General features: G+C 60.2%; 5 protein-coding genes and 1 long non-coding RNA gene across 8 annotated transcripts; 5 read left to right on the top strand and 1 right to left on the bottom strand.

The window, feature by feature from the left end:
* Window positions 1-1,019: 1,019 nt before the first annotated feature.
* TMEM238 (transmembrane protein 238) lies at window positions 1,020-3,867 on the top strand. Its single transcript, XM_045532797.1, has 2 exons — window positions 1,020-1,599; window positions 3,750-3,867. The coding sequence occupies exon 1, from the start codon at window positions 1,065-1,067 to the stop codon at window positions 1,590-1,592; it is 528 nt and encodes a 175-aa protein (XP_045388753.1). The 5' UTR covers window positions 1,020-1,064; the 3' UTR covers window positions 1,593-1,599; window positions 3,750-3,867.
* A 1,289-nt stretch (window positions 3,868-5,156) lies between these two features.
* On the bottom strand, window positions 5,157-8,340 carry TMEM190 (transmembrane protein 190). Of its 2 annotated transcripts, XM_045532796.1 has the most exons (5): window positions 6,449-6,512; window positions 6,325-6,360; window positions 5,709-5,834; window positions 5,541-5,625; window positions 5,157-5,457 (listed from the first exon to the last, which is right to left on the bottom strand). In XM_045532796.1, exons 1-5 carry the CDS (start codon window positions 6,510-6,512, stop codon window positions 5,226-5,228), a joined length of 543 nt encoding a protein of 180 aa, XP_045388752.1. In that variant the 3' UTR covers window positions 5,157-5,225. The 2 variants fall into 2 exon arrangements, 1 of the variants encoding a protein (XP_045388752.1); XR_006730185.1 differs by lacking the exons at window positions 5,541-5,625; window positions 6,449-6,512 and adding an exon at window positions 8,254-8,340 and having other exon boundaries at window positions 5,430-5,457.
* Window positions 8,341-11,260: 2,920 nt separating this feature from the next.
* IL11 (interleukin 11) lies at window positions 11,261-15,167 on the top strand. Its single transcript, XM_045532795.1, has 5 exons — window positions 11,261-11,424; window positions 12,585-12,760; window positions 12,960-13,046; window positions 13,172-13,333; window positions 14,546-15,167. The coding sequence occupies exons 1-5, from the start codon at window positions 11,418-11,420 to the stop codon at window positions 14,714-14,716; spliced, it is 603 nt and encodes a 200-aa protein (XP_045388751.1). The 5' UTR covers window positions 11,261-11,417; the 3' UTR covers window positions 14,717-15,167.
* Window positions 15,168-15,491: 324 nt separating this feature from the next.
* GARIN5B (golgi associated RAB2 interactor family member 5B) lies at window positions 15,492-20,979 on the top strand. The gene is given in 17 exon segments (XM_045531826.1): window positions 15,492-15,511; window positions 16,631-16,742; window positions 16,744-16,793; window positions 16,971-17,034; window positions 17,036-17,118; window positions 17,197-17,267; window positions 17,270-17,328; window positions 17,331-17,456; window positions 17,717-17,741; window positions 17,933-17,997; window positions 18,080-18,183; window positions 18,278-18,330; window positions 18,427-18,503; window positions 18,692-19,843; window positions 19,845-19,986; window positions 19,989-20,451; window positions 20,889-20,979. Coding segments are annotated over 17 exon segments (2,757 nt in total).
* Window positions 20,980-22,037: 1,058 nt separating this feature from the next.
* Window positions 22,038-22,747, top strand: LOC123624700. The gene is made up of 3 exons (XR_006730184.1): window positions 22,038-22,113; window positions 22,472-22,544; window positions 22,650-22,747. It is a non-coding gene; the product is annotated as an uncharacterized LOC123624700 (long non-coding RNA).
* A 250-nt stretch (window positions 22,748-22,997) lies between these two features.
* On the top strand, window positions 22,998-24,062 carry LOC123624699 (cytochrome c oxidase subunit 6B2). 2 transcript variants are annotated; one of them, XM_045532793.1, is made up of 4 exons: window positions 22,998-23,079; window positions 23,184-23,313; window positions 23,686-23,786; window positions 23,878-24,062. In XM_045532793.1, exons 1-4 carry the CDS (start codon window positions 23,077-23,079, stop codon window positions 23,929-23,931), a joined length of 288 nt encoding a protein of 95 aa, XP_045388749.1. In that variant the 5' UTR covers window positions 22,998-23,076; the 3' UTR covers window positions 23,932-24,062. The 2 variants fall into 2 exon arrangements, with proteins under 2 accessions (XP_045388749.1, XP_045388750.1); XM_045532794.1 differs by having other exon boundaries at window positions 23,034-23,074.
* Window positions 24,063-27,863: the final 3,801 nt, after the last annotated feature.

The following is a 27,863-nucleotide window of genomic DNA, read 5'->3' as shown; positions in this document are numbered from 1 at the left end:
TCGGTCTCCATCCGGGCACGAGCGGAACCCTTCGGCTAATCCCGGCAGCTCCGAGCAGTTGGGTCTCCCCAGGGTTTTCTTGAACTCTTAAACTGTTGAGAGTTTGGGGAGAGCCCAGACGGAACCCTCTCGCAGACTGCCAGGAGAGCGTGGATTCCCTCCAAGGGCGGTTGTTTGGAGCAAGAGAGATTAGCATGTGGCAGCTCTTGGTTCCCAGCCTGTTCCCTGTGCCCGGCTGCCCTCCCGCCCTCGTGTGAGCTGGCGCATCCATGAAAGTCCCTGAAGTTTATTTTTCGTTGTTAGGGGCATCCTCGAGGAGCAGGAGCCTGGCCTGATGCTCTCTGCGTCCTCAGCTCCACCAGCCCGGTCTGGCGCCGGGGAGGCCTCGGAGACGCCCCCTGAACGAAAGGAGTGACCGGGCTGGGGACCACACCTGGGAGCTCCTGAGCGCGGGGGCGGTGTCTCGCCGGTACCTGAGTGAGTTCTGACGGTCAGGTTTGCCCGCTGCCTCCATTAGAGCACTGTGGGTCCGACAGTGGTGTCGGGAGCTCCTGCGAATCGGATCCGTCTTTGAGCCCTTGGGTTCATTCGCTATGAGGCCGGACACAAGGTAGGCCCCAGAAGACACACGTTGAATGGAAGAAACTCTCAGCTCCCGCAGAGCCTCGCGCTTCCCCCTTCAGAGCACCCTGGTTCTCTGCGTCCCAGAGCTCCCTGGGGTCCGGGGCCCTTGTCTGGGTTTGTCTCTACGCCGGAGGCCTCGGGAAGCTGGCACTGAGTAGGAACAACGCCTGGGCTCCCACAGTGTCCTACGCTGCCACCGTTAAAGTGCCCTGGATTTTGACCGCGTGTTACCCCCTTGGGTGGCACGGGCCCTGGGCTGCCCCCAGCGCCGGCGTCTGCCCTGCACAGAAACCGCCGCCAGGGAGCCCCCAGCCGGCCGGTCCGCGCCCAGCCCAGCTCAGGTGACCCGGCGGGCGCCGGGCACACCTGGCCGCGTCCCCTGACCCCGCCCCGGCCGCACCCGGGAAGCTCTCCCGAAGCCGGCGGCGGCGGCGCAGGCCATGGCGGCGCCCGCGGTGTGCACCTCGCAGGGGCCCCCGTCCGGTGCCCCGTCCGCGCCGGCGGCCGCACCCGCGCCCGCGGCCGGCCTGGGCCGCTGCCGGATGGCGCTGCTGCTGGCGGTGGCGCTGGACGTGGCGGGCATGGCGGCGCTGCTGACCGGCGTGTTCGCGCAGCTGCAGGTGCGCGGCCGCGACTTCGGCGACCTGCTCATCTACTCGGGCGCGCTGCTCGTCTTCCTGAGCCTGCTCGGCTGGATCCTCTGGTACACCGGCAACATCGAGATCTCGCGCCAGGAGCTCGAGCGCGACTACGGCCTGCGGCCCTCGGCGCTCGCCCGCCTCGCGCGCAAGCTGTCCCGCCGCTGGTCGGCGCCCGCCGCCGCCGGCCCGCGCCCGCCGCCCGGCTCCCGGGGAGCGCGCCGAGTCGCCCGTGCGCCCCCGCCGCCCGCCGCCGGCTCCCGCCGCGTGCGCCTGCAGCTCGCCACGCTCGAGGCCGGGCCCGGGGCGGCGGGCGCGGGCAGCGAGTGAGCCCCAGGTGAGGGCCGGGCGGGGCCGTGGCGGCAGCGGCAGAGGGGCAGAGACAGACGGAGCGATGGAAAGGGAGACAAGGAGCGCGGCGATGGGGAGGTGGAAACACGGAATGGGGTGGAGATGGGACGGAAGAAAGTCTGGCAGAGCTAGCAGAGACCCAGAGGCACGCACGGAGCCGCACAGACGGCGGGCACAGGTGCAGACTTCGGGTAGACACTGAGACCCTGTCCCTGGAGATAAGCTACGTGTGGGATTGGGGGGAATCACAGCGCCCTCGCCCCGATCCTGGGGGATACCACCCTCGCTCCAGCCTCCAGGTGCACCAGGACGCGTTTAATCTCGGTGTAACCCGGTTGCACAGTGGAGGAAATGGAGGCCCAGGAAGGTGCCACCCCTGCCCAAGGCCACATGGCACGTAGGTGGAGGAGCCGGGATTCTCCTGACAGGAAAGAGTGAGGGGGCCAACTGAGGCAGGAGGAGTAACCGCTCCTTCACTCCCCTTTCCCTCTCCTCGACCTCTGTCCCCTTTCCTAAACACACTCACAGACAGCCTTCTCCACACCAGGAGTGCCCTGCTGTCTCCACACCACCCAGCAAACTTCTCCTGTGTTCTTTAAGATCCAACTCGCTTTCTCTGCCCTTCTCTGGGTCTTCATATTATCTGTTACCCTGATTGCTGCTTGTGTGACCCTGCGCTGTGTCTGCCTGTGTTGGAATTTCCTCTCCCACCTGACAGGGAGGGCCTTCAGGGTAAGACCTGGGTGTATGGTGTCTTTGTTCCCAGCATTCATTGCCCAGCAAAAAGTGTGAATTCAGGAAAGGTTGATGGTTAGGTAGCTAGGTGGAAGGAAAGGATGGATGAATAGATGGGTGGATGGATGAATGGATGGGTGGAAGGATGGATGGATAAATAGATGAGATGGGTGGATGGATGAATAGATGGGTGGATGAGTGGATGGGTGGGTTTAATGGATAGATGTGGATGGGTGGATGAGTGGGTGGGTGGTGGATTGGTGAATGGATTCGCTGGTGAATGGATATGGTTGGATTGGTAGTTGTGTAGATGGGTGAATGGGTGGTTGGAGGATTTGGGATGAGAGGGAGATGGATGAATGGGTGAATGGGTTTGTTGATGGGTGGGCGGATGGGTGTAACAATGGATGGATGGGTGACTGAATCAGTTTCCCAAATAGGGATTTCTTACATGAATTAAACCCTATTGTTCTAAGACAGTCTCTGTATGTAATGAATTAGCTTTTTTCCCTATGCATCCAGGACACTACTTGTTATATATTATTCTTTGTGAGAATTGAGAGAATAGTTACCCTGATCATATCCTATGTTCTGTGGTTCAGATGAGGAAACTGGTTTAAGAAAGGATGAACCACTGTGTGCACAGGTGAAGCATGAACTAATGCAAAATTTGACATATGATGCAAAAATAACCACCTGTGGTTAAAATTACCATTGGAAATTCTTTACATTGCTCAAAAGTCTGACACAGCTGGGTGGGCCTCTACTCCTGGAACCACCTGCCGGACACCTGGACTAAGCTGACTCCAGTGTAGACCCCTTTTACAAGGACAATGGGCCTGTTTGAACTTGGGCTTCGTCCTTACTGGAGAGAGTGAAGTGCTTCTGGCACATGAAGGACACAGAACTCGAATTTTAGCAGAGGGACCCATAGGTTCCAGCTGTGGTAGCTCCCCTCTCCCTCTGAGACCGCGTGTGTTGAGTAGCCTGTCTCCCTGTCTCTATTAGTCTCTTTGTCTCTGTCTGCCCAGGTATCTCCCCAGGTGTCTTTCTCTCTTTGTCCCTGTGCCTGTCTTTTTTTCTGCCTTTCTTACTCTCTGCCTCCCCCCTCACCCCCACGTCTCGCATTCCCTGTCTTGTACCCATGGGCTGTGAAGAGTTGAAAGGAAACATGAGCGTGCACACACGCATGCACACATGCACACACGCTGGGGGCTCTGCAGCAAACAGGGGATGCAGGCAGGAAGGAGCAAGGGAGCAAGCATCTGAGTCAGGGCATGAGCGATGCCGGCAGAGGGAGCAGCACCCTGCCCCTGCCCCCCAGGCCACCAGGTCGTGGGCCCAGGAGCACAGGGATGGGGGGGTGCTGAGCAGTCACTAACCCCACCCTCCCTCCTGCAGATGACCCCATGGCCCCACCTGTCAGGACTGGACTGAGATGTGCAACTGTCCCCTACAGCGCTGCCACCAGGATGCTACCTGTCCCCCCTCTATCTCACTGGGATAAACAACTCTGCCTCACAGCACTGCATGTCTGTCTGGGAGAGGGACAGTGCTGGGGTTGGGGGGACGGTTGCTTGCTTCCTTCTAGGACCTGGAGCCCAGGTGGGCCTGGCCACACCCAAAGTGAGGCTGCCCATGCCCTGGGGGCACCTGAAGCCACTGGGGTGTAGCAGCCTAGCTTCTTGCTGGCCTTTCCCAGAGGGGAACAGGGTGGGGTGGGAGTGAGGACCTTGGGCCCAGACCCACCCACCCAACCCAACCTCCCTCCGCCCAGGCCATCCTGGGTCCTTCAAGAAGCATGGACAGGCCGGGTTCGGTGGCTCTTGCCTGTAATCCTGGCACTCTGGGAGGCCGAAGCGGGAGGATCATTTGAGCTCAGGAGTTCGAGACCAGCCTGAGCAAGAGTGAGACCCTATCTCTACTAAAAATAGAAAGAAATGATTTGGACAGCTAAAAATATATATAGAAAAAAATTAGCCAGGCATGGTGGCACATGCCTGTAGTCCCAGCTACTCGGGAGGCTGAGGCAGGAGGATTGCTTGAGCCCAGGTGTTTGAGGTTGCTGTGAGCTAGGCTGACGCCACCGCACTCTAGCCCGGGCAATAGAGTGAGACTCTGTCTCAAAAAAAAAAAAAAAAAAAAAGAAGCATGGACACAGGGACAAATTGTACTTGGAAGATATTTATTAGGGGAAACACTTATGGAGGGTGGCTTGGTGCAGGTCTGTCACTCCCAAGGAGACAGGGGCAGAGGGTTGTGTAGGATGAGTCTTGGACTTCTGAGAAAGTTTCAGCTGGCCAATGGGGCTTCTAAGAGCCAAAATCCTCCCCCAGGGCCATGTCCTGCCACATTCAGCCATGAGGGCACATGGTGGGTGGGGGAGCTCCCTGCAGGAAGACTACTGAGGACACATTTCCAGGCCATGATATGTCACCTCCCCCCACCCAATTCAGGTACCCCTGGCCCCGGCCTCTCTCCACATACCACCCCCCACTCACTCATTTCAGACACTCCTCACTCCAGCATACCACCACCCCCTCGGTCCAGGGCCCCCACAATCACAGCCTAGGACCCCCACTGAGCCCAGATTCCTCCCCCCCACCCCCACCCCGACTCAGCCCGGGTCCTCCCTAGCTCAAATTCTCCCCACTAACCTCCCACTTCTCTCATTCCAGAGCCCCTGTCAGCTCACATCCCCATGGCCACAGCCTAGCACCCCCGACTCAGCCCAGGTCCCCCAAGGCCCCCCCAGGGCACGTGCACCTGGCCCCCTGCCCCAGGTGTGCACTGTGCATCCTGCTCCCCACAGCTCTCAGAAAAGAGACCATGCACCTACAGGCTATCTCTGTATTGAGGGGTCCCCCAGGGATGCCCCTAATCTTCATCTTCTGCACCCTCCGTTTCCTCGCCCCCTTCTGTCCCCTCCCCCTCGGTGCCCCCCGAGGCTTCCGCCTCCGCATTCAGGGAGGCTGGCATGCTGACCACAGATGCCGCCATCTTCTCACTTGTCCCTCGGTTCTTAGAGAGCAGCGAGACCGTCTTCGGTAGGTTGCATTTACCCGAGAAGAACTGTGGCATGTGCAGCATATCCCGGCGCTTGGCCCACCTGGCAGGGAGGGACACATTCAGCCAGGCCTCCCGCCTCTTCCTCGCGGGGTGCCGGCACCCTCCAGCCCCAACCCCACTTGCCAGAACAGGCAGATGCTGCAGATCAGGAAGAGGAGGCCGCTGCACGTCCAGCCCAGGGCCCACATGTGCTTCCTTTGCATATTTTCTGCAAAAGCGGGGGGAGGTTAAGACCCGGGGGACCCAGCCACCTGACCCGGGCCCCAGGGACCCAGGCTTCAGGGCTCTCACCATCCGGACGCTGGTGGTAGCAGACCCCATCACGGTAGCAGCATCGTAGGCGCAGGCAGAGGTTGGGGTTCTCGATCGCAGCCTGACCGCCACAGCTCTCCCGGTCCCATATGTCACCCTCACAACCTGGGGGCACCATGAATGGCTTTGTCACAGAGCCTGGCCCCAAGGACCTCAGACATGAGGGTCTCAAGGCCAGGCTAAGGGGCTACCTGCCTAGTGCTTGTTCTGTGCAGGACCCAGGACTCCAGGACTCTGGGCCTCCTCCCTCATACACAGGGGTCCCCCTAGCCCCTCCTCCCTCAGACCCAGAGGTCCCCGCCAGCCCCTCAGACCCAGGGGTCCCCCCAAGCCCCTCTTCCCTCAGACCCAGGGGGACCCCAAGCTCCTCCTCCTTTAGACCCAGGCGGGCCCCTTCCTACCTGAGACCCAGGGGTCCTCCTCAGCCCCTCCTCCCTCAGACCCAGGGGGCCCTCCATCTCCTCAGACCCAGGGTACCCCCAGCCCCTCCTCTCTCAGCCCCAGGGTTCCCCCCCAGCCCCTCCTCCCTCAGACACAGGGGTCTTATCTGGGCTTCGTCTCCCTGGGGGACCCAAGATTTCTGGCCACTGCTCACTCCATGGATAGAAGAATCCCTGGATTCCATTCCCATCTGTGAGAGAAAAGGGCTGGTGTTGGGGGCTGGGTGGAGGCTGAGGAGGCCCCTGCTCAGCTCTCCACCTTCTCCTCAGCCCCCTCACCTACTGAGCCCTGCAGCAGCAGGAGCAGGCCCAAGCCCAGAGCTGGGATCCCAGAGCCCACCATGTTGCCTCCCCAGACTCCTGGGGCCTCTGTGGGAAGAATCCCAGAGGGATGTCACCCCAGCAACCAGCTGAGCCCCGCCCACATGGCCCCCAAGATTCTGAGTTCTGTTGCTAGGGAGCCCCTTTAGCAATGGCAGGGAGGGGCTCACACTGGCCTGGCCATGCCCTGCTCAAAGGAATCAAATCTTTAGGGACCAGGTGGAAGAGGCAGGGTGGGTTGAGGTCTCAGGCTTAGAAGAGCCACCTTAGCAACTTTGGGTGGGAAATGAAGTCCAGAAGGGCCTGGGGGGCTGGGACATCTACTTCTTGTCACCCAAGGAACCCTAGGGGTGGGGAGCTGGGAGACCTTCTGGCTGAGGAATCCCTTTCCTTAGTAACCTAATGCCTGAGAAGGTCACTCCAGTGGCCCAAAGTCTCAGGAAACCCCATTGCTAGGGAGTCTTTCCCCTTAGCAACCAGTGGGGGCAGGTCTTAAGATACAGAAGGCATCACTGAGCCCCATTGTTAGGGAAGGTCCCCCTAGCAACCAGGAGACCCAGGAGGGGGATGAGACCATGGGGCTGGAGCCAGGGGCCAGGGCCTCAGGCTGGTCTCCTGGTTCCAAGGGGTCCTGAGAGTGGCTCTTCCACTCAGGCCACCTTCTCTCTACTCAGCCCCTTCTGAGATTGGAGGAACCGTGGAGGGCACTCCTAGGTGAGGAGGTCACAGTTCCCCACCTGCCTGGTGGCCAGAGGGTGGGGGCTGGGGAAGGATTCCCATGGGTGGAGGAAAGAGGGATCATCCAGTCTCCATTTTGCTCTCCTCCAGTGGCTACAGAGAGACTTGGCTCCCAAGAGAAGGAAGCCAGACCAGGGACTGGGTTGGAACCACAGTTCTTGGTTCACCCCATCTCCACAGCCACTCAGCTTTGCAGCACAGCAAGGAGGGAATCTCCTCTCCCCTGGGGCAGTCTCTGTTTGGGCTACAACTCCTGAGTCTGAGGGACAAGGGGGTGGGGAGCCCTTAAACCTGAATTAGAGGAAGCCCAGGAATTGGAGGGTCAACTCCTGGGTCTGAGGAGGAGAGGCTGGGGGGGACCCCTGGGTCTGAAGATGAGGGGCTGGCAGGACCCCTGGGTCTGGGGGAGGGGAGGCTGGAGGAACCTCAGGGTTTGAGGGAGGAGGGGCTGGAGGGACCCCTGGGTCTGGGGGAGGGGAGGCTGGGGGACCCCTGGGTCTGAGGGAGGAGGGGCTGTGGGACCCCTGGGTCTGAGGGAGGAGGGGCTGGGGGGATTCTTGGGTCTGAGGGAGGAGAGTCTGGGGGACCCCTGGGTCTGAGGGAGGAAGGGCTGGGGAGATTCCTGGGTCTGAGGCAGGAGGGGCTGTGGGACCCCTGGGTCTGGGGGAGGAGAAGCGGGGGGACCCCTTGGTCTGAGGGAGGAAGGGCTAGGGGGACCCCTGGGTCTAAGGGAGGAGTGGCTGAGGCAACCCTTGGGTATGAGGGAGGAGGGGCTGGGGGGACACCTGGGTGCAGGAGGAGGGGCTGGGGGACCCCAGAGTGTGAGGGAGGAGGGGCTGGGGGACCCCTGGGTCTGAGGGAGGAGGGGCTGGGGGAATCCCTGGGTCTGAGGCAGGAGGGGCTGGAGGGGATCCTTGCATCTGAGGGAGGAGGGCCTGGGGGCTTGGACCCGTGGTCTGAACGGGGACAATCCGGGAGCCACAGCCCATTCCCAGTAAGCCCAGGAGGCTGACTCCCTGTCTTACCCTGCTCTCCTGTAAACATCCTGGTGTGTGCTGAGTGGGCCCTGGGCTGCCTTCGTCAGAGATGACACAGGTCAGAGGGGGCTCGGCAGGGGGCCGGGGGTGGGGGTCAGAGGGGTTGTGGGGCTGAGGCTGGGCAGCTGCTGACCGTTTCCTGTGTCAACATCATCTGGTCCCACTTCCCAATTCCCGGGATTCCTCAGGGATCAAGGAGGGGGTGGGGGGGCGGGGCCGGATTGCCTTGGACTGCGGCTTGGGACTTGGGGGCCCCCCGCCGTCACAGCCCTCACCGCTAATGACAGGTTTGGGCTGCCTCTGTGGCTGGACATGCCCCGTCACCCCCCAGAGGCCAGACAGGACCCCCCAGGGACAGACAGACGGACACACACAGCCTCGGACCTGCTGACCTCACACCCTGCCAGGCCGGCTTTCCCCGGGGCCAGCACATGCACAGGGACTCTCTGTCCCCCGCATCCCAGCAGCATCTCTCCCAGCCGTGCCCACCCTGGGGCTTCTGGCACCCTGGCTCCCCCCATCTCTGAGCCGGTCTCACGCTTCCACCGTTCTTGGTGTCGCTGCCTTCTTGTCCCTCTGGGTCTCTGTTTACCTGTCTGTTTCTATTTGTCTCTGTTGTCTTCTGTCATTTCTTGGGATTTCCCAACCTTGCCTCTGGATTCTGGTTCTCTGTTCCTGTCTTCACCTCTCTCTCTCTCTTTCTTTCTCACCCTTTGTTTCCGCAGAAGTCGCCCAGGTGTCCCCCCATTGGCCTGGGGAAGACCCAGAAGTCCCAAGCAATTCCCTGCCCTCCTGCCACCCCATCTGCCTCCGCTCCTGCAGCCACACTGGGAGGGGGGAATGAAGTCTGACCCCACAACCCCCAGGGTAAGGGCCCAGCCAGGACAAGAAACCGGGACCCCTGAATTGTCCCTAACTCATGACCTCCCCCACACAGAGCACTCTCCAGAGTGCAGAAGGGCCACAAGCTTTTCCTTCATCTTTCTCCAACTAGGATTTAGGGCCCAGACCCCCTGGTCTGAGGGAGGAGGGGCTGGGGGCCCGGACCCCTGGGTCCCTGTAGGTGGAAGGGGCTGGCATGACCAGATCCCTGTTGTTGCTCCCGGGCTGGCCCCAGGCCAGTCCCCCATCCCCTCAGGCTAGTCCATCCCCTAAGCTGGTGGCCTGAGTCACCTTGGCTGGCCCCGCCGGTCTGGGGGGGGGCTACGTCAGCTCTCCCCTCACTGACGCAGCCTTGGGCCCCCCACGCTGACTCAGCCGGAAACAGGCCCCCTGAGGGGCGGAGACCCAGTGGTCAGAGGCCTGGGTCCCAGCGGGAGCCGGGCCTGGGGGGCCCCTGGAAGGGGTGGCTGTGACAGACCAAAGAGGCAGAGAGAAGGCTCTTACCTGAGGCGATGAGGTCATGTCCCACCATGGGGGGGGCTGTGACCTCACCTCCTTGGGGACCTGAGCAGACACCCCTCCAGGAGTAGAGGATGGGGAGGGGGAGGCCTCCAGCTGCCATTCGCCCCCAGAGCCCCCTGCCAGCTCAGCGCAGCCTCCAAGGCTGGACACAGGGTCTGCAGGGAGACCTCGGGAGGTCCTTCTACCTCTTTGTGCTCTCTGGCCACTGTCCAATCCTATCTTTCACTGCCATCTACATGGGGGGGCACTTGGGGACTTAGGTTGTGTCCCTGTCCCTCCCCTGCTCTATTATGAGTCTCAGATTCCGCTGCAACTGTCTACCTGGCACTCACCCACTGTGTGCCTGGGTGGGCATCGCCATCGCCCCGAGCCCGGGTGTCCCTCTCCTACCGGGCACCTCTCCTGCCTCTATCTCCCCAAGTGGTGCTGTCCTCTGGCCATGCCCACCATCCTCACTCCATCTCTCCTGCTCACCAGCTCCGCCTCTCCCCCAGCCTCCCCGTCTCTGCCAAAGGCTACATCTTTTTCTTTGTCTCCCAGATGTGTTAATAAAAATTAACAAGGAGAAAAACGCTGGTTAACAGTGATTGAGTGCTGACTTTGTGCTTTATGTGAATGAGCTCACTTCATCCTAATGGTGGGGTTTGGGGACATGGGGGGCTCTTGCTGTTCCCATTTCACAGACGAGGAAACTGAGGCCTGGAGGGGCAGTCACAAGTCCGAGATTCCACCTCTACACTGTCTCCACGCCTCTTTCTCTTGGTCGGGTCTCTGTCTCTGGTTCTCTCCCGCTATAATGTCTCTCCCTGTCTCTCTGAGAGAAGCTTCCCCTCTCTCTGCCCCCATCGCTGAGTCGCCAACATCTCCAATGTCTCCATCTCCCTGTTTCTGTCCCCTGGGGCCTCTTCATCCTGGTGGCTCTGTGCATTTCCTCTGCCGCCTGCCTCCTCTCGCTGCATCTCAGTGTCTGCGTCCCTCTCCTCTCTGGGTCTCTGCAAGTCCCTCCTGCTGTCTTCATGTCACTCTCTGATCTCTGGCTCCCAGAGCCTCTCCCTTCTGTCTCTGGCCCTCTCTGCTTCTCTGGGCGGTCTCCCTGGCTTCTGTCTCAGTGTCCCCATCTCTGTGTGTCTGTCTCCCTGTCTCCCGTGTCCCCCCCCCCACTGTCCCTTGGAGTCTCTCTCCCTTGCGCATCCATCTCCCCAGGCCCCTGTCCTGGTGCCCCGGCCTGGCCTCCCCCTTCTCCTGCTCCCCATCTCTCTCCTTGTCCCGGTCCAGCCGGACCCCCACCCACAGTCGGGCCCCAGCTCTGGAGCCATGTGTGTCTGCTCCAGCCGTGGAGGTGGAGGGAGGGGACGCCAATGACCTCACCAGACCCTCTCCGACCACCCCCCCCTTTCCCTTTTCAACTTTTCCAACTTTTCCTTCCGTGCCCTCCTCTGAGCGCCGCGCGAGCCCTGAGAGGCAGCGGCTCCCTGTGAATGGAAAAGGCAGGCAGGGAGGGTGAGTCAGGATGTGTCAGGCCGCCCTCCCCTGCCGCCTGCCCCCCGCCGCCGCCCCGGCCCCCTATATAACCCCCAGGCGTACACACTCCCTCACTGCCGCGGCCCTGCTGCTCACAGCACATGCCTCCCCTCCCCAGGCCGCGGCCCAGCTGACCCCCGGGGCTCCCCCTGGCAGCGGACAGGGAAGGGTTAAAGGCCCCAGGCTCCCTGCCCTCTGCCCTGGGGAACCCCTGGCCCTGTGGGGACATGAACTGTAAGTTGGTTCAAGTTCATGGGTGGAGGGGACAGGGAGGAAGGGAGGGACCGAAGGGGGGCAGACACCGCTGAGTCGGACAGACAGGGACAGAGGAGAGCGCGCCGTGGGGAGAAAGGGCGATTCAGAGAAAGCAGGAGGCTGAGACGAGATGGGCAGAGAGGGACGCAGAGACCCGGACGAAAGCCAGGGACAGGCAGGCCAGACAGGGCCCCGCGACGAGAGAGAAAGGGGGATTCCCAGACAGCGACGGACGGACAGATGCCGGGAGTTTTTCCTAAATGGCTCAGGGGCCCCCCAAGGAGTCCGCGGGGACCCTGACAGCGAGGCTCCCGGAGGGAAACTGAGGCAGAGTCCGAGAAGAGGAGAGCAAGCCCGGGAACGCGGTCCGGCCGGGGGAGGCAGAGGGACGGGGTATGGACAGAAAGCGGGGAGAGCCAGACAGATGCGGGTGGACGGACGGACGGACGGATGGTCGGACGGCCGGGGAGGGGCGGGAGGACGGCCCCGGCGGGACCCGACCAGGGGGCGGGCTGGAGGTGTGCTGCGGCGCGGGCGGCCCGGGGGCGCTGATTGGCTGGCGGGCGGGTGGGCGTGGCGGGCGGGGTGGGCTGCGGGGAGCCGCGCTGAACCCCCGCACCCTCGCGCCGCGCCGCCCGCGGGGCTCGCCTGTCCCGCCGGGCGCCGCCAGCTCCTCGCTCCCCGCCCAGGTGTGCTGCGGGCCGTCCCAGCACCGCGGCCGCTTTGGCGCGGCTCCTGGGAGGGGGTGCCGCGGGGTCGCCCCGGGAGGCTGCGCGTGCCGGGGTCTCGGTCCCGGTCTCCGGCGCCCTCCCCTGCTCCCAGTCCAGCGCGGGCTCCCGGGGCCCGGGGAGGGGGCAGGTTCTGGCCTGTGCCTCCCCCCTCATGCCCCGCCCCGGGGCCCAGATTCCGGCGTCCGGGGGCGGACGGGAGACGCCCGGCCAGTCTACCCGCCCCGGGCCGCGTCTGCTCCGACGGGCGGGGCAGCCAGAGTCGGGGAGGGAGAGGGAAGCCCGCCCCGGCTCCGCGACCTGCCTCCGGGCGCTCCACCCGAGGACTTAAGACCTCCAGCCCCTCCTCCCTCCGACCCAGGGGTCCAGCGCCAGCCTGAGCTCTCTGCCTCCTCCGCCCCTCCCCCCCAGGTGTTTGCCGCCTGGTCCTCCTGGTCGTGCTGAGCCTGTGGCCAGATAGAGCTGTTGCCCCTGGGCCACCTCCTGGCCCTCCTCGAGCTTCCCCAGACCCTCGGGCCGAGCTGGACAGCACCGTCCTCCTGACCCGCTCCCTCCTGGCGGACACCCGGCAGCTGGCCGCACAGCTGGTAGGAGAGACTGGGCCCGGGCCAGGACAGGATGACAGGGATGGAGAGCCGCCGAGAGGGCTCTTGGGGCAGCCGCCGAGAGGGCTTCTGGGCTCGGGGGGTGGTAGCCGGGGGAAGGAAGAGTTTGGGGCCTGAGGTGGGGGCTGGAGGAGCCCCAAAGCTGGGTGGAGGGTCCCCTCACAGCTTTTTTCCCCACCAGAGGGACAAATTCCCAGCTGAAGGGGATCACAACCTGGATTCCCTACCCACCCTGGCCATGAGCGCTGGCGCGCTGGGAGCCCTGCAGGTAAGGGCAGGGGAGTGGGGTGGAGCAGGAGCAGAGGTGGGGGTCAGCCAGTGGAGGGGGCAGGGAGTGTGGGGGCCATAGTGGGTCCGGCCAGCTGTTCCCTGACACCCCTGCCCCACCCCCAGCTCCCTGGTGTGCTGACAAGACTGCGAGCCGACCTACTCTCCTACCTGCGGCACGTGCAGTGGCTGCGCCGGTCAGGTGGCCCTTCCCTGAAGACCTTGGAGCCCGAGCTGGGCACCCTGCAGGCCCGGCTGGACCGGCTACTGCGACGGCTGCAGCTCCTGGTATGTCCTGGCTCTGACACCTGACCCCCCAGACCTTGACCCCCGAGACCCTGAGACTTTGAATCCTGGGACCCCAGGACCTAAGACCCCAGACCCAACTGCAATACCCTTGCTCTGAGACCGTTAACTCTGTGTCTCCAGGATCCTGTGGCCCTGAGACTCTGAAGCCCCAGGTCCCCAAATCCTGCCCAGAAATTCCAAACCCTCACCCAGGACCCTGAGACTCCGTAGTCCATGATCTCTTGGGCCCAGAATTGTAGCCCCTGCGACCCAAGACCCCCAGCCTGAACCTCTAAGATTTAAGAATCCAAACACTCACCCCAAGACTTGGAGATTCTGGCCCCAAGACACCAAAAACCACGAACCTCCAGACTCTCAGACCCTAGCCCCTGGCCCAGATCCTGACTTCTCAAGGCCCCAGACCCAGACCCGAAGATGTAAGATCATGACCCGAAGCCAGCCTCGAGACCCTGGCTCTAGACACCCCAGACATTAAGAACCTAGACCCTAAGATCTCAGACCCTGACCCCTGAGGCCCACTCCCAGTATCTATTCTCTCTCTCTCTCTCTCTCTCTCTCGATTTCTGCTCAGTATGACACTCCCAGTATCTAAACCCCTGAAACCTCAGATCTTGAACATGAACCTGTAAGATCCCAAGACCCTGATTTCCAAAACCCCAGGCCCAAGACCCTGAGATCAGAAGACTTCAGACCCCAGTTCCTGGGCCTGACCCCAATGACCTTGGATCTCAAATTCCAACTTCTAGCTCTGAGATCCCAGCCCTTACCTGAACTTGATCCTAGAGACCCCAGATCTAAGACCCCAGCCCTGAAATCCGGGGCCTGACCCCAGACTTGAGCCCACATAGCCCAGCTGTCTCTAAAACCCTCACTCCAAGATTCCAGGCCTCACGACCCTGAGGGCACCCAGCCCCAGCCCTCACCTGGAACCAGGATCCCAGGCCTGGCTCCACAGACCTCACTCCCCACCCCCAAACTTGGTGGGGTCAGCAACCTTTTGACCCCAGCCTCAATTTTGCGAACCCAAGACCCTGTAGAGCTCTCTGTAGATACCTCATCCTCCACCCAGAGACTCTGCAAATAGGCAGCCTGGACTTCCCCCACCCCGATTCAGTTGAGCCTCCAATATCCCTTCTCTGGACCCCCACTGCACCCTCCACCTGCTGCTAACCTTCTGAACTCTCCTGACAGATGTCCCGCCTGGCCCTGCCCCAGGTGCCCCCAGACCCGCCAGCGCCCCCGCTGGCCCCACCTGCCTCTGCCTGGGGAGGAGTCAGGGCGGCCCATGCCATCCTGGGGGGACTGCACCTGACGCTGGACTGGGCCGTACGGGGGCTGCTGCTGCTGAAGACTCGGCTGTGACCCCGGATCCAAAGCCACCATCGTCCTTCAAAGCCAGATCTTATTTATTTATTTATTTTGGGACTGGGGGCGCAGCAGCCAGGTGCTACCCCCTTTTCTCCCCCTAGTCAGATACAGTCCTTCCGTGAGACCTGGGGGGTGGGGGACATCTGTGCTCTATTTATACTTATTTATTTATGCAGTGGGGTGTGGGAGGCAGGGGGACTCCTGGGTCCCTGAGGAAGAGGCAACTGGGATCCCGGGTGCTTGGCTCTCTGAGAAGTCTGTCCACAGAGCCTTCCTGGCTCCCACCTTCGGGGCCCAGGCAGCAACGTATATATTATTTATTAAACAGTTACTTTTTGTGTTGGGATGGGGAGGGAGGGAAGAGGGAAGCCTGGGTTTTTGTACAAAAATGTGAGAAATCTTTGTGAGACAGAGAATGGGGAATTAAATTTGTCACACAGATCCACTTAGGGGTGATGTCTCCGAGGGCTGGGGCTGGATGCTGGGGTCCCTGGGGCAGGCAGGGGATGGGAGACTGGTCAGTTGTCCAGAGAGTTCTGTAAAGGCGGAGTCTAAGCCTCACCTGGTACCCAGCACTTCATAGGTCCTCAAAAAATATTTAATGGAAGGTTCCAGAAGGTCACCGACCTGCAAGTTCAAGGTCGTTCATTATGGCAATGTTGACAATAGCAAACTGGAAACAACCTAGACGTTCAACGTTGGGGGATCATTACATATAACATATGGTACACTGTGTGATGGAACACCAGCCAGTCTTCAAAGCGAGGCCATGGGAGAGCAGCTGGGAAAGTGACCTGGGACATGAGATATCAGGCTTCAAAACCACTGAGGGATCCCATTTTGCATTTCTCCTTATATATATGGATTAAACAAAAATCCCAGAGGGAAATACAACAAAATGTTGACAATGACTGTCTTGGAGGGGTCAAAAGTGAGAGGTGGAATTGTGGGTGACTTATTGTTAGTGCCTGTCTGTATTTTTTGGAATTTCTGCCATGACTGTGTATTTTGCATGACACATTTAATAATAAACACTATTTTTAGAATGACATACACCAGCCTTCCCTGTTCCCCCCAAAAAAGCCCTCCAGAGGGCACAAGAGTGACCATGAATTGAGTCCTGGCTCTGGGCTGTGCTCTACTTGCAGGCTCCTTAAACGATTCTCCTGGCCCCTTGAATATACCCTATTTTCAGGTGAGGGAAATTGAGGCCCCACAGGCATGAGAGGTTCTGTTGTCCAGGTCCCATGACTTAGGAGAGAGGGCGCGGCAGTTCTGCTCTAGGTCTGGCTTGTTCCAAATCTCAGGTCCCTTTCTTTGCACCTCAGTCTTCAGGAGCCATGGACCTGGGCACATGCACATTACATGTGGGGAAACTGAGGCTTGGTAAGGGTTTGTGTCTTACCCAGGGTCTCAGGAAGGGTCAGCATCAGAGTTGGGACTATAATGCAAACCTTTGGTTAATCATCCTTTTACAACAACACAGAGAGACTCCCCTGGGGGGACCTGTGCTGTCACCAGTTTGGGTCTAGGGTGGGGGGTGCCTAGCCTGGGCCTGGGGGTTCTGATTCACCCACCCCAGCCCTCAAGACTCCAGGCTTTAACACCAGAGAAGGGGCCCACAGTCCTGGAGAGTTCCTAGGAAGGGGGGCCCTGTGGGTCCGATGAGGTCACAAAGCCCCTCCGCCGAAGGGCACCTCCCCCAGGCCAGAGCTGTCCACCCCCGCCCAGCAGGGCCATGGCCCAGGCCCGAGCCTCCCCACCCTGGGGCAGCTCTGCTCTCTGTAACCGCTGAGCTCCTGGTACCTGAGAAGCCAGAGGGGCCAAGGCCAGTGGGCTGGGGCAGGGCAGGCTGCGCGCCTGGGTCCCAGGTCCCTTAGTCAATACCCCAACCTCCCACTTCTGCAGCCACCATGACCGCCTTCGGAACATGAGGCGCCTCCAGCCGCCCCAGGGCCCCCAAAAGTGGGTCCCCATTCTGGGGCAGCTGCAGAAGACCCTCCAGAAGGGCGAGTACTTGCCCCCTCCGCCCGCTGCCCATGTTCGAGAGTAACTTTGTCCAGGTCCCCCCAGGCACCCTGGGGGCTGAGAGGGGCAGGAGGGGAGCAAAACCACCCGGCTTGGGGGATTTTGAGAGGGACGGGGATCTGGGCTTCCACAGCTGGGGGTTCGGGCTGGGGTTGCCAGAGGCGTGTTGGAGGAACGCGTAGTCCCAGCCCCTCTCCCTGGCCCGCCCCAGGTGACAAATCGCGGGGGGCCCCGTGTATGTGCACCACGGAACCAACCGGCTGACCATGGGTGTGGCCGCCTCCCCTGCCAGGCCTGATGCTGCCAGACATCTTGCTGATCGCCCAGCCCCCCGAGGGCAGGGAGGGCGCAGGCCTCGTCCTGACCAGGTGCCTTCCCTGCCCCCATCCCCGGCCTGTCCCTCTGCCGCCCTCTGCTCTAGCCGTCCCCTCCCCCTGCCTCCCCAGGATGATCCCCTTGGACCTTGTCCACCTCTACGTCCACGACCTTTACGCCTGGCGCCTGAAGCTGCGCCTGGTCACGGCCGCTACTACTACCTGGAGCTGGAGGCCCCCGACAACGAGCTGGGCTTCCTGTTCGATACTGCTGGATCCACCTCATCAACCTGCTTCGGGAGCCTGCAACCACCTGGGCCCCCAGGACCATGCACACGCCCCCGCTGGATGTGTCCCTGGCTGAACCACCTGCCTCCACCTGGCATCTCCAGGTGGGGACCCCCAACTCCGCAGATCCCCGGGGCAGCAGCCCTAGGAACCCACCATCTAGATTCCAGAGGGGAATTGGGACAAACAGCCCAAAGTCCAGGATCCTTGGGGGGAATGGGGCTGGGGACGGGACCCCCTGGGTCTGAGGGAGGAGGGGGCTGGGGGACTGGGGACTGGGACATAGACTACTGGCTGAGTTGCTCATGGAAATGTGGAAACAGGGAGGGTTGAACCCCTCCTGACTCCCCTTCTCTCTCCACAGGCCCCGTCCTTTTGGAAACACACAGGTGAGCAGGCCCTGCCATCCTCAGTCCCTCCGCTGGGGCCCTCAGGTTTTCCAGCCCAGGCGAGGACAGGAGCTCCAGCACCTGGGCTCTTCCCCTCTCCTCTGGCAGAGCCCTTCATGTGCTCCTCGGGGCCTGTCCTTGCGTCCTCTGCTCGGGGTCCCTGACTGGAGTCTCTCCCCCTCTCTTCCCAGTCCCAGTTGCCCAGTCCACCTTTCCTTATAAGATGCAAACAGCTCACAGACAAAAGAAGGCCACGGTGAGCTGGCTGGGGCGGGCCCAGCGGTCTGGGCCCAACAGCTGCCCCTTCTCTGACTGTCCCTTCCTCCCCTCACTGCCAGGCCCTCAAGCGCAGATTCAGGTCTCAGGCTGTGGGTGACTCTTTGCCCCTCATCTGGTCGCAGATGGAACACGATGACGTTAGGAAGAAATCCAAAGAAAAGAAGTGGGCAAGGGGTCTTGTAGCTGGTGGGGCTTGGGAGAAGGATGGGCACCCTGGCCCAGAAGCCCACCAAAGTCCCGCAATGTTGCTCCTACAGGTCCCATCCAGACACCCGTCCTGATGGCTCTTACACCCACATCCATGCTTCTGGTAAGATCAGCCCCCTCCCCCCTGCCACCACGTGTGGCGCCTACTGTGGCGCCGGGCCTTTCTCGGCAAGGCTCAGCCCGCTTGCTCTCCACGCAGAGAAGACCAGAGTCACCATCCGGACCATCTTCAGCATTGTCTCCAGCACCGCCAACCGGATGCAGCCCTCTGCAAAGGCCAGCTACATACGAGGGGCCATGGCCGGGCTCTGGGTCTTACGGGGGAGAGATCTGGGGCCCGACCCCTGGGTCTGAGGGAGGAGGGGGCCGGGGTTCTAGACTCATGGGTCTGAGGGAGGAGGGGCTGGGGGCTGGATCTCTGGGGTCTGGGGTCTCCCCCAGCCCTGACATCCATCCACCGACAGGCTGGCACATCTGACTCGGATGAGACCACAGGCCAGAGACGTTTGCTTGAGACCCCTTCACACTGTATCTCAGAGAACAACCCTGATTTCTTCTTTTCATGCTCCTACGATCACCTGGACCCGTACCTGCTGCAGCACCACATCAAAGACCTCATGGACCTTGAATCCAGCACTTTGTCCTCCGCCTCCTTCAGCCTGGTTCCCTACCCTCCCGCGGCATACCCGTCCACACCCTACTCCTCCTTCCCCAGGGCCAGCAAAATGTCTAGGCCTACAGGCTCCCAGCAGGGGCAGGGGCCACCCTCCTCCCAGAGGGCCCCATGTGTCCCTGTCCAATCTTTCAAGGCCCCATTCCTTGTTGACCAGTCCCAGAAGATCCCGGCTATACCTGCTCCATCCCAGAAGGCCCCAGCGCTCCATGCTCCACCCCAGAAAGCCCTGGCTGTACCTGGGCCATCCCAGAAGGCCTTCACCATGACTGATCTAATCCAGAAGGCCCGACATGTACCAGCTGTCCCCCGGAAACCCCCAGCCATACTTACTGCATCCCAGAGGGACCCACCTGTATTGGGTGTTCCTCAGAAGGCCCCAGCTGTACGCGCCCCACCCCCACCTCAGAAGGCCCCATCTGCACCTGCTATTTCCCAGAAGGCCGTGTCTCTATTCCTCCCTGGCTCATCCCAGAAGGCTCCGACCTTACCTGACCAACACCACATGGCACATGGCTCATCCACTTCAAAGGGGAAGGCGGCCCCTGCCAATTTTGACCTGTTGCCAACAGGAATTCCTGGGAGGGACGCGCTCCAGAGAAGCAAGACTGAAGGGAAGCCGGAGCCGGTGGTGATGGTGGGCACCAAGCAAACGGAGGTGGTGGAGATGAGGACCCAGACGAAGTCCCTGGAGTTGCCCTTCACCACGACCAAAAAGGAGTCCGAGGACATCGTGATCAGCAAAACCCGGGAGATGACCCTGGAGGGCTTGAGGGGCTGGGGAAAGTCAGAGGACAGGACCCATCGGGCGAAGGAGGAAGTGTCCCTGGACCTGCCTGGCGGGAAGTCCAAGGAGGTGGACCAGCAGAGGAAGTGGGTCAAGATGAAGGAGCTGGCCATCGAGGGCCCTCCCGAGGAGCACTGCAGACCCTTCTCAGTGGAGGGGGCTTGCCCTTGCCAAAATGATGATCATGGCCAACTCCAAGGAGCAGCACTTGAGACCCACTTTGGTCTCATTTCCCTCCTGGCTCTCGGTGACCTCCCACACCTCTGCCATGTCTACAGTGGCACAACACCCTTCAACCCCAACCAGCTGCAGGGGCCACCAGTGATGGTGAGGGAGTGGCCAGAGTCCCACACCTGGGTGAAAGAGAACAAACAGCAATGGACAGAGATGAAGGAGCCACCCTGGGACAGAGCAAAGGCTTCCAAGGTACAGAGCCACTCTAAGGCCACCTCTGGCAGTCCAAAGATGGAAGGTATCTCCCAGGTGCCCATCCCCCTGCCTGCCTCTAAGTGGGAGGACTTACCGCCATCGCCCGTTGTGGAGACCCCTGTCTCAAAGATGGAGGCCACAGCCAGGGTGCTCCAGAAGCCCACGAGGACAACTCAAGAGCCCGTGACAGTGCCAAGCCAGAGCCCCCTGGCCACAGCTGGGTCATCCTCGAAGATTATTCTGCCCATGCTAGTAGAAATTGAGAATACAGGGGACACGGCCATCAAGGTAGAGAAGATAAAGGAGGAATCCCCCGTCTTCAATCCTCCACCCAGGTATTTGGGGTTAACAGCATTTACTGTCAGCTTTGTTATCTGCAAGGCAGAGACTATCATTCCCTGGTTTCACTTTTATTCATGCACTTGATATATAGTGAGTGTCAACTATGTGCCAGGCATTGTTCTAGGCAGTAGGGATATAGCGTCCAACAATGGGGGGTGGCGGTGGTGGGGTATGTGTGTCTGGTGGACAGAGACCAGGGATGCTGCTAAACATCCTAGAGTGCACAGGACAGCCCCCACCACAGCACAAGTGGTCTAGGAAGGCCTTATTGAGCTGGGATCATTGGTTTAAAGATCTGAAGGAGGGGGGTGGAAGCCATGAGGACATGTGGGGGGAAAGCATCCCTGCAGAAGGAATAGCCACTGCAAAGTCCCTGAGGCAGGAGTGTGCACAGTGTGCTGGACCAAGAGTGAGCTCCAGGGTATCCCAGAGAAGGAAATGCAGTCAGAGGAGTAACAGGGGCACCCATGATGTTGGACTTTGCAGACAGTTCTAAGGACTTTGGCTATGACTCTGAGTGACCTGGAGGGTTTGGGGCAGGACGGTGGTGGGAACCAATTTATGTTTGAAAGGGCTCTCTGGCGGGAACATAGAGAATGCAGAGGGGACAAGGGTGGGATCCAGGAAAGCCCAGAGGAGGCCATAGCAATAACCCAGGTAAAAGATGATGGTGACAGGTGTTGAGAAGTGGTGAGCTCTGGAGAGACTTAGAAGCATGAGCCAGCAGATCGCTTCACAGATTGGGCGTGTGGTGAGAGAGAAAGGCTGGCATTGCGGATGGCTGGGAGGATTTGGGGCCCAGAGACCAGGAGGGTGCAGCAGGAGTGCAGTGGGGAGGTTTCCAGCAGAAGCTCAGGAATTCCCTTTTGAGCATCTGGATTCTGAGATGTCCAGGGAATTGCAAGATAGGCAACTGGATATGTGAGTGTGGAGGTCAGGGGAATCGATCTGGGGAGCCGCCGGCGTGTGGACAGGTTACTTCAAGTTGTGAGGTTGGAGGAGTTTCCCAGCGAGTGAGTGGAGTGAGTGGAGACAGATAAGAGAAAAGGTCCAAGGTATTTAGGAAAAAGAGGAGCCCAAGTCAGAGTGGGCAGAGCGGCAGGAGCCGGGGATACCGACCGTGGCATCTGAGGGAAGGTGAGTACTGGGGTGGGACCTCTGGATTTCTCAGCAAGAGGGTGACACTGGGGGGATGAAGACCTGATTGGAGCAGGCTGAAGAGCAGAGAGAGAGGGGAATCGCCTGGCTGCAACACAGGTGAGCTTTGCAAACATGCCCAGTGAAAGTGGCCACACAACAGGCCACATGGCATAGGGTTCCGCGGCATGCACAGATCCTCTGTAGAGACAGAAAGTGGATTGGTGGTGGTAACTGCTAATGGGATGGGAGTTTCTTTCGAGGGTGATGAAAACGTCCTGGAACTAGACAGAGGTGGTGGTTGCACAACATTGTGAGTGTACCAAATGCCACTTCAAAGGGTACACTTTAAAATGGTGATGGTGACAAATTTGACGTCATGGGTATTTTCCCGTGATACACATACACACAGGTGTATGTTTGGAAAGAGGGCAATTGGAGACCGGGAGTAGACCTGCTCTTTCTAAGGAGTTTGCAGTAAAGGGAGGAGAGACTTGGGGAGCCAGCTGCTGCAAGAAGTGAGCAGAGCAAGGGCTTCTTAACTAGTGCATTTGGCTATTGGCGTGAGCAATCCGGAGTCAGGCCTGATATCAACAAGGCAGAAAGGAGAGGGACCTAGCAGGATCCCAGAGTGAATGAAACCACTTTTCCAGATTCCAGGGTTTGTTGGCTCACCCCTAGAGCCAGGACTCATGCATGGAATTACTGAGCATTTACTACAGCCATGCTCTGCTCTAGGCAGATGCAGTAGTGAACTAAGCACACAGAAAGCCCTGCTCTTTCCTGAGCCTTGCAGCAGCAGCTCCTGGAGCCCCGGGTGCCCCTCTCTCCCTGCTGAGTCCCCCAAAGCCCTCTCGGCTTTCTTTCTCCCTGCAGCGAGTTTCAGTAGCTGGATGCAACAGACTCAACCATAGTCGGCAAACTGTCCAAAGGAGCCCAACATGGCCAGGTAACCCCTGAGACCCTGAAGATCTGCTTTAGACCTGGCCTTGGGGTAGGGGTGGGGGTTCCAGGAGCCTGGACCCCACCCCCGCTCTTTCCTCTAACCCCACAGGCCCCCAGGGTGCTGTGCACCGCTACTGTAAGGAGCAGAGTGCTGGAAAGGCCGGTTGGGGGATCCTCCCTCTCTGGGAGAGACAGGAACTATGGATACGTTTATATATTGGGGGGAGGGGGGCGGGGAGGGGGGAGAGCCCGCGGAGTAGCCCGGCTTCGCAGAGATTAAAAGCCTGAATCTCAGGCTCAGCAAAGTCCGCCTCGGTGGCTGCGCGCGCTGGGGCTGCGGAGGGGACGTCGGACGCGGGCGGGGGGGTGGGGTGGGGGGTCCTGCGCGGCGCGCCCACTGGCTGGGGCTCCGGCGCCGCCAGCCAATCCGGTCAGGGGTCGTGATTTTCCGGAGGGGGTGCGACCACCCCCCATCAGAAGGGAGAGGCACCGGGCAACCGCAAGCACCACCGATCCAGTGACCCGCCGACAGAAGTATGGTGAGGGCGGGAGCGGGGGTCTCGGGGTGGGGGCCCGGAGGCGGGTGCGGGTCGGGGCGAGGGACGCCTCCTGGGCCCCACAGAGCCCCCCTCCCGCTCCGCAGGAGCTGCCTCTTCCGTTTATGTTGGACGTCGCAGCGCAGAAGCCCCCCAGGGGAAATTGGTCAACGCCGCCCTTCGACCCGCGCTTTCCCAACCAGAACCAGACCCGTAACTGCTACCAGAACTTCCTGGGTGAGACCCCGGTTGGGCCAGGTTTGGAGGGAGCAGGGTGCGTGACGGGGGAAAGCAGGAGGGGCGAGCCCCACCTGAAGACCCGAGACCGTTGGGGCGGGAGGAGGGCGGGCCGAGGTCGGAAAGGGCAGGGCCTGCGCTGACAGGGGAGGGACCGAGCCTCGAGGGGCGGAGCGAAGGTGCCGGGGGCGGAGCCTGAGGGGCGGGGCGAGAGTACCAGGGGCGGAACCTGGCTGGGAGGGACCGAGCCGCGAGGGGCGGGGCTAGGGTGCCAGGGCGGGTACCTGGCCCCGAAGCCCTAGCCAAAGGGGCGGGACCTGTCGGGTCTGGGCGTGGCTGCCGCATGGCCCCGCCCCTCACTGCGCACCTCAGACTTCCACCGCTGCGTGAAGACCATGAGGCGCCGCGGGAAAAGCGAGCAGCCCTGCGAGTACTATTTCCGCGTGTACCGCTCGCTGTGCCCCATCAGCTGGGTAAGCGGGCAGAGGGCCGCGCAGCGGGAGTGGGGGAGGGCTCGGGCCGAGGCTGAGCGGGCGCCCCGCCCCCTGCCTTCCTGCTGCGCAGGTGCAGCGCTGGAATGAGCAGATCAAAGAAGGCACCTTCGCGGGCAAAATCTGACTTCCAGAGCGCGGCTTCCTCCAGGGGATCGGCCCCCGTGGCCCCGCATCTTCTCGCCTCGCGGAGACCTGGGCTCAGTTACCCACCCCACCCCGATCTCTAAGCCGCAAATAAAGTTATGTTGTTGCTGATGTTTCTTCTTCATGCCTGGCCGGTGATGCGTGGGCGCTGGGGGTCCTTCCGTGCCTGGGTGGTGGCTAACGCCGCTTTTTCTGATAAGCGGGGCGGGAGCAGGAGCTGCTCCATCAGGTGGAGGGAGGGCAGTCAGGGCCCGAGGTAGGAAGGTAGAATCAAGCCGAACGCCTCCCGCCCCCTCCCTCTTTGTTCCAGCAGGTAGGGGCCTCCTCTTGACAGCTGCCAGCCAGCTCCGGGGCCCCAAATGCCAACACTTTCCCACGCAGAGGGCTCCAGGGTGCTCCTGCCTCTTAATCCGCACACCTACCTGTCACCAAGTCTTTCCCACCCTCCCCTGTCCCCGACCGTCTCCCCAGTCTCCTCCGCCACCCCCATCCCCATCCATCCTATCTCGGGTCCTGAGGGGTCGTCTTTGTACCACCCAGCACTGACCACCTCCCTCGCCCCCACTTTCTGGGCTCTACACCACTCTCCATCATGCCTGGGATCCCGCCTGGGCCCCATTTCCCTCCCAGAACATCAAGGTCCCCATCACATGAGAACATTTACTCCCTATAGGGTCCCCTGGACCCCTCACCTCCACACCGTCAGCACCTGCGTCCAGGGCCAGAGCAGCCTCCTCCTCTCCTCTCCCACGCAACAGGCCAGCTCCCCAGTCCCATCACACGTCCTGTCTGTCTTCCCATGACACACATCACCCAGCTTCTCCCTGTGGCTCTTTCAAACTATGAGCATCTTGAGGACCCTCAAAGCCCCTCTGCATTATCCTTCCCTCCTTCTTCATCCAGTGACGACAACACTGAGCTGCATTCTGATTCCTCATGCCCCTTGAAGTGCCACCTCTCCCCAGGATGAGGAGTGACCCTTGACAGAGCCAGGGGTAGGGGAGTGGACAGGTTGTAGCCTGGTCCTGTGGAGGACTGGCCAGGAGACCAGTCTGCCAGGCTCACTGGTTTCCTGACTGTTGCCACCTGAGGTTGTCAGCCTCCTGGCTCCACTTGCAGTGGCAGAAGCGGTCATGTGAGGCCCTGTTCAACCCCAGAGTTCAGAGGTGACTATGACTAATCATGACAACTTGCTGGGTAACCCTGGACAACCCTCTTGACCTATGTGAACCTCAGTTTTCCCAGCTGTAAATCGAGATAGCTCAGAGTCCCGTTATCAGGAGCGGTGGGGTGGGAGGGGCTGGGTGAGCTCAGAGGGCTGGCTCTGCCCTGGGATGACCCGTCCACGACCTGCCCTCCATGCTGCCCACGTCACCCAATCCAGGGCACACTCAGATGGGCCATCTCCCGGGATGATTCCACCTCTGAGATCTGGGCTTCCTGGCTCCGTGTCTCTGACAGGTGAGGGTGCAGGGTGGGGACTCGGCTACAGGAGGGCTCCCTGTTCGTGCAACATCTCCAGAGTCTCGGATGATGCCTGCGCAGAGGCTGTGCTGCTGCAGGAATGAAAGCTGGCAGCAGGCAGGGCCACTCTCGGAGTCACAGAATGGGGCTAAAGACTGCCCGAGGACTCAGTGAGATCACCCAGGTAGCCACCCATGCATGGGGCCCCACACCTGTGCAGCCATGCCAGCCTCCTGACCTCCCCAGAGCCCAGAGCCTGGAGCCTGCCTTTGCCCTGTTGGCCAGCCTTCTTCTTCCTCCCCTCTGGGCCCACGGTCCTGCCCACCACTGTCACTTGAGGAGGGTGATGGTTCCAGGTTTCATCCCAGTGCATTCTTACACACCTGACCTCCTTTGCAGCCACCACTGCCCAAGAATGCCTGAGCCAAGGACAGGGCCAGATCTGCCTGCCTCCAGCCTGGTGGACCATCACCACCCAAAACTCTGAACACCTCTCCCATGGCTCCTCGGCCAGCTTTCCCTGCTGGTGTACACAGCAGCCACCTCCTGAGACCCCCAATGCCAGCCTCACTGTCACCAGCAGCCTCTCAGGTCAGAGAAAGCCCAGGTGATCAACTGCTCCTGCCCCCACCCCAGCACCTGTATCCCTGCTCTCCCGACTGCCCCCTCTTCCTCCCCCTTTTCCTCTTCTTCCTCTTCCCCTCCCCTCACTCCATGCAGCACCCTCTTTCCCCGTGCAGTCTCTCCTCAGAACCTCCTCCTTCCTCCCAGTCTGCACACAGGCTCAGGTACTTCCCAGGCAGGACCACAAAACCAGCTGCTGCTGCACTTCACCCTTTGCTCCATGAGCCCTGGAAGCAGCCTGCCCTTCCCTCCTGCCTCCCCATCTCCCCCGGCTCCCTTTCTACAAGGGGGGAGAAGGGGTTCCTGGTACACGCAGCCTGGCCTGGCCACCTCAGGGTAAGCTTGCTCAGGCTGATGACATGGAGGCAACACACCGGCTGCAGCTCTGCTTCTCTGCTGCCAAATGAGAAGACTCTGTGCCCAAGGGGCTTGGTGGAGCCTGCACCAGGGGTGTCAGCTGTTGTTATTTCCTTCTGTAAGAAAGGGTTGCTATGAGAGTTAAGAGACCATGGCAAAATCAAGATACGGGATTGGACCCGAAGCAATGAGGTTCATTGTCCTGGTCTCACACTCAGAGTGAAGCCTGAAGCCTAAGATGACCCAGCTGACCCAGCTGACCCCCCTGTCAGCTCCACCTTCCCCAGACCAGGCTCTGGCAGGGCCCACCCGCCTCTCCCTGTTTGGGCTGAGGTGTGGGATGGCGCCTGACTGAGAAGTGAAGAGCCCCCAAGTCCCTGTGTGGCCTTGGGCAAGTCACTCTGCTTGGCCTGACCTCAGTCACCTCATTTGGAAAGAGGAGAAAATCCTTTCTCATGAGACAGAATGGGTCTGAGGACATTATTAGGTTGGTGCAAAAGTAATTGCGGTTTCAGAAGTGAATTTTAAATCATTATAACTAGGCTCAGACACATCTTTATTAATCAAAATAGGAACCGTTACAATCAACACATTTTTGCCAATGAAAAATAAGTTTGTTTATTCCTGTACCATAAAAATCCGTGCTTTGGGATTCGACGAACTCTTGGAAAGCATTTCCTGCATCCTGCTGGTTGTGGACGCATTTACCCTGTTGTCAAGATGCTTGAAGAAGTAGTCAGTTGGCGAGAGGTCAGGTGAACATGGTAGATGAGGCAAAACTTCATAGCCCAATTCATTCAACTTTTGGAGTGTTGGTTGTGGGAAGTGCAGTCGGGTGTTGTAGTGGAGAAGAACTGGGCCCTTTCTGTTGACCAACGCCAGCTGCAGGTGTTGCAGTTTTGGGTGCATCTCATTGATTTGCTGAACATACTTCTTAGATGAAATGGTTTCGCCAGGATTCAGAAAGCTGTAGTGGATCAGACCAGCAACAGACCACAAAACAGTGACCATGACCTTTTTTTGGTGCAAGTTTCGCTTCGAGAAGTCCTTTGGAGCTGCTTCTCGGTCCAACCACTGAGCTGGTCGTTGCCGGTTGTTGTATAAAATCCACTTTTCGTCACACATCACAATCCAATCTAGAAATGGTTCATTGTTCTGTACAATAAGAGAAGACGACACTTCAAAATGACGATATTTTTGATTTTTGGTCAGCTCGAGGCACCCACTTATTGAGCTTTTTTTCACCTTTCCAATTTGCTTCAAATGCCGAACAACCGTAGAATGTTTGACGTTGAGTTCTTCGGCAACTTCTGTGTAGTTGTAAGAGGATCAGCTTCGATGACTGCTCTCGATTGGTTGTTGTCAACTGCCAATGGCCGGCCACTGCACTCCTCATCTTCGAGGCTCTCATCTCCTTTGGAAAACTTCGTTAGCAGTTCCTGGACCAAATGCGTTGTTGATGTTGCG

This window comes from Lemur catta, chromosome 19 (assembly GCF_020740605.2).
Source record: "Lemur catta isolate mLemCat1 chromosome 19, mLemCat1.pri, whole genome shotgun sequence".
NCBI lineage: Eukaryota > Metazoa > Chordata > Mammalia > Primates > Lemuridae > Lemur > Lemur catta.
Note: the sequence above shows the minus strand (reverse complement) of the source record. Positions and strands in the feature narration are given on the sequence as shown.

Bases quoted from the DNA above. Each gene is read 5' to 3' on its own strand.
- TMEM190 (XM_045532796.1), bottom strand. From the start codon at position 6,512: ATGGTGGGCTCTGGGATCCCAGCTCTGGGCTTGGGCCTGCTCCTGCTG. The intron at 6,361-6,448 runs GTGAGGGGGCTG...TTTCTCTCACAG, and splicing joins GCTGCTGCAGGGCTCAGTAG to ATGGGAATGGAATCCAGGGA. The intron at 5,835-6,324 runs GTGAGCAGTGGC...TGGTGCCCCCAG, and splicing joins GGGATTCTTCTATCCATGGA to GTTGTGAGGGTGACATATGG.
- IL11 (XM_045532795.1), top strand. The intron at 13,047-13,171 runs GTAAGGGCAGGG...CCCCACCCCCAG, and splicing joins GCGCGCTGGGAGCCCTGCAG to CTCCCTGGTGTGCTGACAAG. The intron at 13,334-14,545 runs GTATGTCCTGGC...CTCTCCTGACAG, and splicing joins TGCGACGGCTGCAGCTCCTG to ATGTCCCGCCTGGCCCTGCC.
- TMEM238 (XM_045532797.1), top strand. From the start codon at position 1,065: ATGGCGGCGCCCGCGGTGTGCACCTCGCAGGGGCCCCCGTCCGGTGCC.
- LOC123624699 (XM_045532793.1), top strand. The intron at 23,314-23,685 runs GTGAGACCCCGG...TGCGCACCTCAG, and splicing joins CTGCTACCAGAACTTCCTGG to ACTTCCACCGCTGCGTGAAG. The intron at 23,787-23,877 runs GTAAGCGGGCAG...CCTGCTGCGCAG, and splicing joins CGCTGTGCCCCATCAGCTGG to GTGCAGCGCTGGAATGAGCA.